General features: G+C 49.6%; 1 protein-coding gene across 2 annotated transcripts in view; it reads left to right on the top strand.

Annotated features, from left to right (window-relative positions):
• Nucleotides 1-534: 534 nt before the first annotated feature.
• The window catches only part of TNFSF13 (TNF superfamily member 13), a 239,485-nt gene continuing 230,928 nt past the window's right edge, over nucleotides 535-9,091 (top strand). The window contains exons 1-3 of one of the 2 annotated variants that reach the window (XM_053362091.1): nucleotides 535-802; nucleotides 4,303-4,444; nucleotides 7,026-7,842. In XM_053362091.1, the coding sequence (XP_053218066.1) occupies nucleotides 638-802; nucleotides 4,303-4,444; nucleotides 7,026-7,135 (417 nt within the window). In that variant the 5' untranslated portion in view covers nucleotides 535-637 and the 3' untranslated portion in view covers nucleotides 7,136-7,842. Of the gene's footprint in view, nucleotides 803-4,302; nucleotides 4,445-7,025; nucleotides 7,843-9,091 lie in introns of those variants that run through there. The other variant, XR_008327302.1, reaches the window with a different exon arrangement.

Raw genomic sequence — 9,091 nt, 5'->3', positions numbered from 1 at the left:
GAACATATCAGACGACACAGCGATTCTTCAAACAGCTCTTGTTTATTCAAAGGCCAGAACAGAACAACGTAACTGTAGCAACTTTCTAAAACTATCCAATCACTGAACGTCACTTTCGATCCTTCATTTGCATACAAACTATCCAATCACTGAACGTCACTTTCGATCCTTCATTTGCATAACTATCTACAGTATCCCCCTGCTGGCCCAGGGTGAGAACTTCAGTACATAACATTCTGGGTACTCACCTCCTTGCAAAGAGGGGGGGACTCTGTTGCAACAGAAAACAAAAATATGCCTCATATTTTACTAGTTCCTGCCTCCAGCTATTCTTCTCTGATTGACAACGGACAGGGGATCACCTTGAAGGAGAGATGGGCTATAAAAACCAACCCCATTCCCCCCACAACCTAATTTCAGAGGATAGGGCAAGGGAACGACCAGGAAGGGGTAATGCGCCACTTGGAAAAGAAGGGGTGGCGCGCTTGTGTTAACTCAAAGATTTAGTTTATGGGGACAGCTTTACCCTTTGAATGTCTGCCTGGCTTGGGAAGCGACCCAGGAGTCGTGCGTAAAGGAAAACAAAAGGTTGGCAACTCATTGGGGGGGGGGATGGACTGCCACGGGTGAGTTTTAAATGGGACGGCAGTGTAATAATCTTTTTCCTGTCGCCCGCATTTTAGAAGATGGATTTGCCACAGAAATATGGTGGAAGCCTTTCCTCCAGCAAGGCCGAGCCCTGGAGCTCAGCGGACGGGACGTGGTGGTGAGGCACATGGGGCTTTACTTCGTTTACAGCCAGGTAAGAGGGCAGGGCAGGATCCTGACCCTAGTTTGCCAGTGGTGGGGGCCACCCGGATTAGGTAGGGCTGGGAAGAGACTGCCTCATCACAACACACAAATGCACCCTCTTCTACTGGGCTGTGGTACGTAGCTCAGTGACCGAACCATCATTTCAGGCCCCGGTGGCATTTCATAGAATCGTAGACTTGCAACATTGGAAAGGGTCATCCAGTCCAACCCCCTGCCATGCAGGAATATTTTGCCCAATGTGGGATTCAAACCCACAACCTTGAGATTCAGAGTCTCAAACTCTAAGGACTGAGCTATCTACTGACTGAGCTGCAACCCTGGAGAGTCGCTGCCATCCAGTCAGTTTAGACCAGGAGCAGGGTTCGGATCCCTGCGTAGCCATGAAGCTTCCTGGGTGGTCTTGGGCCAGTTGCCAATTCTTTGTTCTTGCTTAGTCGTTTAGTCGTGTCCGCCTCTTCGTGACCCCCTGGACCAGAGCACGCCAGGCTCTCCTGTCTTCCACTGCCTCCCGCAGTTTGGTGAAACTCATGCTGGCAGCTTCAAGAACACTGTCCCACCATCTCATCCTCCGTCGTCCCCTTCTCCTTGCACCCTCCATCTTTCCCAACATCAGGGTCTTTTCCAGGGAGTCCTCTCTTCTCATGAGGTGGCCCAAGTCTTGGAGCCTCAGCTTTAGGATCTATCCTTCCAGTGAGCACTCAGGGCTGATTTCCTTCAGAACGGAGAGGTTTGGATCTTCTTGCAGTCCATGGGACTCTCAAGAGTCTCCTCCAGCCCCAGAATTCAAAAGCATCCATTCTTCGGCCATCAGCCTTCTTGATGGTCCAGCTCTCACTTCCGTACATCACTACTGGGAAAACCAGAGCTTTAACTATACGGACCTTTGTTGCCAGAGCTTTCCAAACTTTTCATGCTGGTGGCACACTTTTTAGACATGCGTCATTTTGCAGCATAGTAATTCAGTTTCACTAGCAAACCAGAGGTTAGACGAACCCCTTTCCAGCCCCGGGAGGAATGCAGGGAAAGTTGGTGTGACAGGTCCACACCCTGCAGCCGACACAATCGCATGTTGCGACACACAGATTTGGAAAGCACTGTGTTAGCCCAACCTTCCTCGCAAGGTTGTTGTGAGGGGGAACTGGGGGGGGGGGAGGAGAACCAGGTACCCCACCTTGGAAGATAAAGGTGTTCTATAAATGAAATCAATAAGGAAATCGATAAAATTTGTCTTATAGAATCATAGAATCATAGAGTTGGAAGAGACCACAAGGGCCATTGAGTCCAACCCCCTGCCAAGCAGGAAACACCATCAGAGCACTCCTGACATATGGTTGTCAAGCCTCTGCTTAAAGACCTCCAAAGAAGGAGACTCCACCACACTCCTTGGCAGCAAATTCCACTGTCAAACAGCTCTTACTGTCAGGAAGTTCTTCCTCATGTTTAGGTGGAATCTTCTTTCTTGTACTTTGGATCCATTGCTCCGTGTCCGCTTCTCTGGAGCAGCAGAAAACAACCTTTCTCCCTCCTCTATGTGACATCCTTTTATATATTTGAACATGGCTATCATATCACCCCTTAACCTCCTCTTCTCCAGGCTAAACATGCCCAGCTCCCTTAGCCGTTCCTCATAAGGCATCGTTTCCAGGCCTTTGACCATTTTGGTTGCCCTCCTCTGGACACGTTCCAGTTTGTCAGTGTCCTTCTTGAACTGTGGTGCCCAGAACTGGACACAGTACTCCAGGTGAGGTCTGACCAGAGCAGAATACAGTGGCACTATTACTTCCCTTGATCTAGATGCTATACTCCTATTGATGCAGCCCAGAATTGCATTGGCTTTTTTAGCTGCCACGTCACATTGTTGGCTCATGTCAAGTTTGTGGTCAACCAAGACTCCTAGATCCTTTTCACATGTACTGCTCTCAAGCCAGGTGTCACCCATCTTGTATTTGTGCCTCTCATTTTTTTTGCCCAAGTGCAATACTTTACATTTCTCCCTGTTAAAATTCATCTTGTTTGTTTTGGCCCAGTTCTCTAATCTGTCAGGGTCGTTTTGAAGTGTGATCCTGTCCTCTGGGGTGTTAGCCACCCCTCCCAGTTTGGTGTCATCTGCAAATTTGATCAGGATGCCCTTGAGTCCATCATCCAAGTCGTTGATAAAGATGTTGAATAAGACCGGGCCCAAGACAGAACCCTGTGGCACCCCACTAGTCACTCTTCTCCAGGATGAAGAGGAACCATTGATGAGCACCCTTTGGGTTCGGTCAGTCAGCCAGTTACAAATCCACTGAGTGGTAGCATAGTCAAGTCCGCATTTTACCAGCTTCTTTACAAGAATATCATGGGGCACCTTGTCAAACGCCTTGCTGAGATCAAGGTAGGCTACATCCAGTGCATTCCCTTCATCTACCAGGCTTGTAATTCTGTCAAAAAACGAGATCAGGTTAGTCTGACACGACTTATTTTTCAGAAATCCATGCTGACTATTGGTGATCACAGCATTCCTTTCTAGGTGCTCACAGACTGTTTGCTTAATGATCTGCTCCAGAATCTTCCCTGGTATTGATGTCAGACTGACTGGGCGGTAATTATCTGGGTCCTCTCTTTCCCCCTTTTTGAAAATAGGGACAACATTTGCCCTCCTCCAGTCTGCTGGGACTTCGCCTGTTCTCCAGGAATTCTCAAAGATGACTGCCAGTGGTTCTGAGATCACATCTGCCAGTTCTTTTAATCACATCTGCCAGTCTTCTTCTTCTTCTTCTTTGGCGATCACTTGTAGCCGAGTAAGATTGTCTTCCATAAACACGGTTTTCACAATGACATGATTTTCACCACTCGACAGCTTCAAGAAAAATGCAGAGAGCAAAACCAACCCCTGTGTATGGCGTTAATTGACCTGACGAAGGCTTTCGACACTGTATATCGTAATGCCCTTCTGTCCTTCTGAAAATTGGATAAAAATTGTACACATGTGTTGGGAAGACATTTTTTTAAAAATCATTTTATTGATTTTCCAGTAAAACCAGCCAATCAACATATCCACATCATAATCCAATTAAAAACAAGAAACTAAAATTTAAAAAGACCAAATTGTAATTATTAATTTTTCTGGGCTCCTGATAGTCTGGACCTCTGAAGCATATCTCCAAATCTTCAATCCTGCCTCTTCTTTTTCATATTTTCCACCTTCTGGTCTTAACACTTTAAAGTTCTCCTTCGCTGGCTATGCGATTCTCAATCGTGTCAAAAATCATATGTCCTTTCATCCACCGAACACAGCTTTATTTGTAAATATATGTGTGTTGGGAAGAAATTTGGCCCAGCCTTTTAAGGCTGACGGCACCACATAGACGCTGCGGGAAATGTTTGTGTGTGGGGAGAGCGATGTTGAGCACCCTTCAGGAAGTGTCCGGATTACACCCCGCTGCCTTTTGCCCTTCTTCGCCGCTGGGCCAGCGAAACCGACCCACACACCCCTTTTCTTCCCCCTAGGTGCTGTTCCATGACCCCACCTTTACTATGGGGCAGGTGCTGTGGCGGAAAGCTCCTGGGAAGCCCGGCCAAATCCTGTTCCGCTGCGTCCAGAGCATGCCCCCAAACCCAGAAAAGGCCTTCAACAGCTGCTATAGTGGAGGTGAGAGGAGAATCAGACCTGGCTGGTGGGAGGGAGAGCTGCTATCCAGGACTCCTGGGTTCCCTTGCAAGGGGAGCGGGATTTGGGTTGGGGTGTTGGCGTCAAATGGTCTTGGGTTGCCACCTCTCTCCTGGGCAGAAATCCCCCCCCCCGGCATTTTCTGGGGCTTCACCTGTTGAACCTCGGCAAGTCAGTCAGCTGTCAAAGGCCAGACAGGGGACAGGTGGGCAACCTTTGCGTATTCCACAGGGATTTATGGTACTCAAGAACATTGTTATAGGGGGGAAACTGCTCCCTTTCATTTATGGGGTATTTCGGAGCCCTCCTATTGGTAGGAGGAAATAACCAGAGTATATTGGGAAGCAAAGCGGCTAGTAAGCCTGATCTTTTTTAACTGTTGCAAAGGGGTCCCCACTCACCACACGCAGGAGGCAGGAGGGACCCCTGTTACGGTAAAATCTGGGTGTGGGGTTACTCTGCCACCCAGCTCGTCGGACTAAGTCGGCGGGTCCCTGCGGAGGAAAAATGAGCTCAGCCGGAGGCAGGAGCAAACTGCAGAAGATCCAAGTTTATTGCGCAACAGGTTCCAGACGAGATTGAACCGCGAGAAAGGGGTGACATGAACTTTTGAAACTCCCTCCATGTCCCAGAATACAGTGCAAAATACATCCCAGTTACATCATGAATACATTAAGAAGAGGTTGGGTTACATAGGATTAACATATGGAGGAGGGAGGGGGGAATATGCAGAGCTGGAGATATGCGCAGATAAGCACATCCTGATTACCGATGATGATAAGACAATGGTCCATGTATGCATAGTCTGCCACCTGGCATTGCCCAGAGGAAAGGCTTGGCAGAGTGATTTGACAGGATTAGGGTCTTGACACCTTGCTTGAGGGATTATGGAGGACAGGGGAGGTGTCATGGAGTCCTAGAGAAATTGAGCAAATTGGCACGTTGATTTTCTATGGATTTTATAGATTTTAGTCCCTTTTGACATTGACAATTGGAAATAAATGGATATATTGTAGCGAAGAAGGAGGTGAAGAAGACATGCCCCCCCTTCCGTATCACCCCGAACAATGGTGTGCAAGCACTTATATAGACTCTAGAAATTGCCCACCCTGTAGCCCAAGACCACCCCACAAGACATCATATATGCATCACAGAAGGAGGCAGTCTTCAGCAGAAATCCTGTCTGACAGGGTACCTGATAATGGGCCCTGATTGCTTTACCTGGGCAGCCTGGCCATTCTTTTGTGACGGTTAAAACTTTAGCTCCTGAATCCAGGTCACAGGCTCACCCTATTCATACACAAATATGCCCTTAAGACGGGATTTGCCTCCCTTACTGCAGAGGAATATTTGAGGTCTTTGGGAGAGTCAAAATGGCTTCAGGATTGCTCTCTGATACTATTTCAGACACATGGTTTATATACTTATGTATGTGTTTGCCTCGTACATTTATGAACATTTAATTTATATTTGAGACCTTAGAGTTCTTATAACAAAGGGGAGTGGGATTTGGTGGGGACACGTGGGGTGTTGGCATTGAACGGTTTCAAGTTGCCCCCTCTCTCCTGGGCAGAAACGCCACCCGGCATCTTCTTGCTGGGCCGGAGCTTCACCTGTTGAACCTCGGCAAGTTAGCTGTCAAAGGCCAGACTGGGGTTGGGGTGGGGAGCAGGGCCAACCTTTGTATATTCCACGGGAATTAATGATGCTCAATAACACCTACTGCCCGCGGACTGCCTCGCCAGAGTGGCGCATGCTCTGGTTATCTCCCGCTTGGACTACTGCCATGCGCTCTGCGTGGGGCTGCCTTTGAAGGTGACCCGGAAACTATAACTAATCCAGAATGCGGCAGCTAGACTGGGGACTGGGAGACCACATAACACCAGTCCTGAAAGACCTACATTGGCTCCCAGTACGTTTCCGAGCACAATTCAAAGTGTTGGTGCTGACCTTGAAAGCCCTTAAGCGGCCCAGTAGACCTGAAGGAGCGTCTCCACCCCCATCGTTCTGCCTGGACGCTGAGGTCCAGTTCCGAGGGCCTTCTGGCGGTTCCCTCGCTGCGAGAAGCAAAGCTACAGGGAACCAGGCAGAGGGCCTTCTCGGTGGTGGCACCCGCCCTGTGGAACGCCCTCCTGTCAGATGTCAAAGAGATAAACAACTACTGTACTTGACATTTAGAAGACATCTGAAGGCAGCCCTGTTCAGGGAAGTTTTTAATGTGTGACATTTTAATGTATTTCTAATCTTTGCTGGAAGCTGCCCAGAGTGGCGGGGTACAAATAATAAATTATTATTATTATTATTATTATTATTATTATTATTATTATCATCATCATCCTCATCATCATCATTATTAATGTTGTTATTATTATTATTATTACTCAAATTGAAATACTCCAAAGCCCCTATTCCTACCAATCCTGCAAGACAGTTTGCTAGCGTCAAATTCAGCAGGATGAGGCCCTGTCAGGAGCCGGTCCCAGGGGAACCAGAGGCCCTTGAAAGGAAGGTGTTTCCACCCTGCTGTGCCTCTGCCTGACCCTCCTCTTCCTCCTCCTTTTAGGGGTTTTCCACCTGCAGCCTGGAGACCGGCTGAACCTCCGCATCCCTCGTTTCAACGCATCCTTTGACCTGACTGTCCACGGGACCTTCCTGGGGTTTCTCCGTCTATAGTGGTCTTCTCGGGGGTTCCCACCGTGAGAGACTTCGGGGCCAGAGTGTCAGTCAGCCAGAGTCAAAGACTTCTACGTTCTGCTCCGAACTTTCAGGGTCTGATGGGGAAGATGCTCTGTGGACCAGGGGGATGAGCTAGTATTTGTCGTAGGAAGCGAGATAAAGAGCTTAGGCCAAGCTGAGCTGCTCGAGAACGTCTCTGACCCTCCTTTTTCAAGATGGCAGAGCCTTTCCTGGCCCGCAGTGAGAGCACACAAGGCACCCGGGATTATAAGAGCAACAGCATGTTCTTTCGTGGCCGGGAAGGGTTTGCCATCCAGGTGTCCACCAAGGACAAAAATGGATTTTCCCGAGCCCTTATGGTCGCTACTTCGAGCTTGGGAGGATAAAATACCCAGTACAGTGGTACCTCGGGTTACATACGCTTCAAGTTACATACGCTCCAGGTTACAGACTCTGCTTACCCAGAAATAGTACCTCGGGTTAAGAACTTTGCTTCAGGATGAGAACAGGAATCGTGCTCTGGTGGCGCAGCGGCTGCAGGAGGCCCCATTCGCTAAAGTGGTGCTTCAGGTTATGAACAGTTTCAGGTTAAAAACGGACCTCCGGAACGAATTATGTACTTAACCAGAGGTACCACTGTATCTATTATGCAGCAGCATAAAGACCTTAACGCCTTGGCTCCACTGGAACGCACTTTCTATAAACACCGTGTCAGAGCTGCCCGAGGTCCCAGCTCACAAAGGACCAACGCTGCTTCGTTGTTAAGTATAAAAGTCTTTATTGAAGTTCAGTTTCACTTTCACAGCCGCAGCGTGCAGCCCTACGTCTCAAACTCTAGACCGCCGAAGCTCCGTCTGAATCTCCTCCCCCCAGACACCAGTTTAAGACCCTAGCCTTGCTCCACCTCTTCCTTTGTTCTTTCCTCCTCTGGTTCCGCCTGTCCGTCGGGGTCTCGCCCTTCCTAGACTCTTCTGACGCTGAGTCCCCTGAATCTTCCCCCTCCCTCCGGCGGGCTTTAGGACCTGGCTCCCAATCCGGGTTTCCTGCTGTCCCGCGCGCCTGTACATTTGAACTTGGCGCGCGCGCCCAGCCGGCAACCTTCCTCTTGACCGTTACACTGCTGCTGTCACTGCTCCCCCCTTCGGGGAGGCTAGCTGGAACTGACCTCCCCTCCGTTTCCCCACTTTCCGATGGAGGCGTGGTCAGCCCTGACTCATCTTCTCTCCCCGCTGGAGGAGAGGCTGGTCCTGACTCATGTGACTCTTCCCCCCCACTGCGCTCTGGTGGGGGAGCTGGTCCTGATCCCCCGCTGCTGCCTTGGGAGTCCCCGCTGGCCCCTTGCTTCTGGTGCATCCCCCCTGGGACCCCCCTTGCCCTGACCATCGGCGCCCCCTTCTGGGAATCTTCTGATTCGCTGGAGAAGCTCATGGAATCTCTCGGGTCACTGTCATATTCCCCTACGCTCCCCTCGGATTCCTCTCCTTCGCTCTCCATTTCCTCTCTCCCCTGTGCTTCTGCTCCTGAGCCCCTGACACACCGTTTTCATTGGGACACCTTCTCAGACATTTGGACGGCGTATACTGTCTTGTAAACTAAGATGGATATACAGTCATACCTCGGGTTACAGACTCTTCGGGTTGCGCGATTTCAGGTTGCGCGCCGTGCCGAACCCGGAAGTACTGGAATGGGTTACTTCTGGGTTTTGGCGCTTGTGCAGAAGTGCCGAATCGCAACCCGCGCGTGTGCAGACGTGGCACTGCGGGTTGCGGACGCTGCGGGTTGCGAACATTCTTCCCACACAGATCATGTTTGCAACCCGAGCGTCCACTGCACTGCAATGTTGGTTATTGTTCTGTTAAAAGTAAACTTACAGAGGGTTGCTTTTCCCCTCCCTGCCCCCCCCCAAATAATTTTTTCAATTAAAGTATGATTTCAAAGCACATGCAAATGGCG

The sequence above is a fragment of the Podarcis raffonei genome, chromosome 13 (assembly GCF_027172205.1).
Source record: "Podarcis raffonei isolate rPodRaf1 chromosome 13, rPodRaf1.pri, whole genome shotgun sequence".
Lineage (NCBI taxonomy): Eukaryota > Metazoa > Chordata > Lepidosauria > Squamata > Lacertidae > Podarcis > Podarcis raffonei.
Note: the sequence above shows the minus strand (reverse complement) of the source record. Positions and strands in the feature narration are given on the sequence as shown.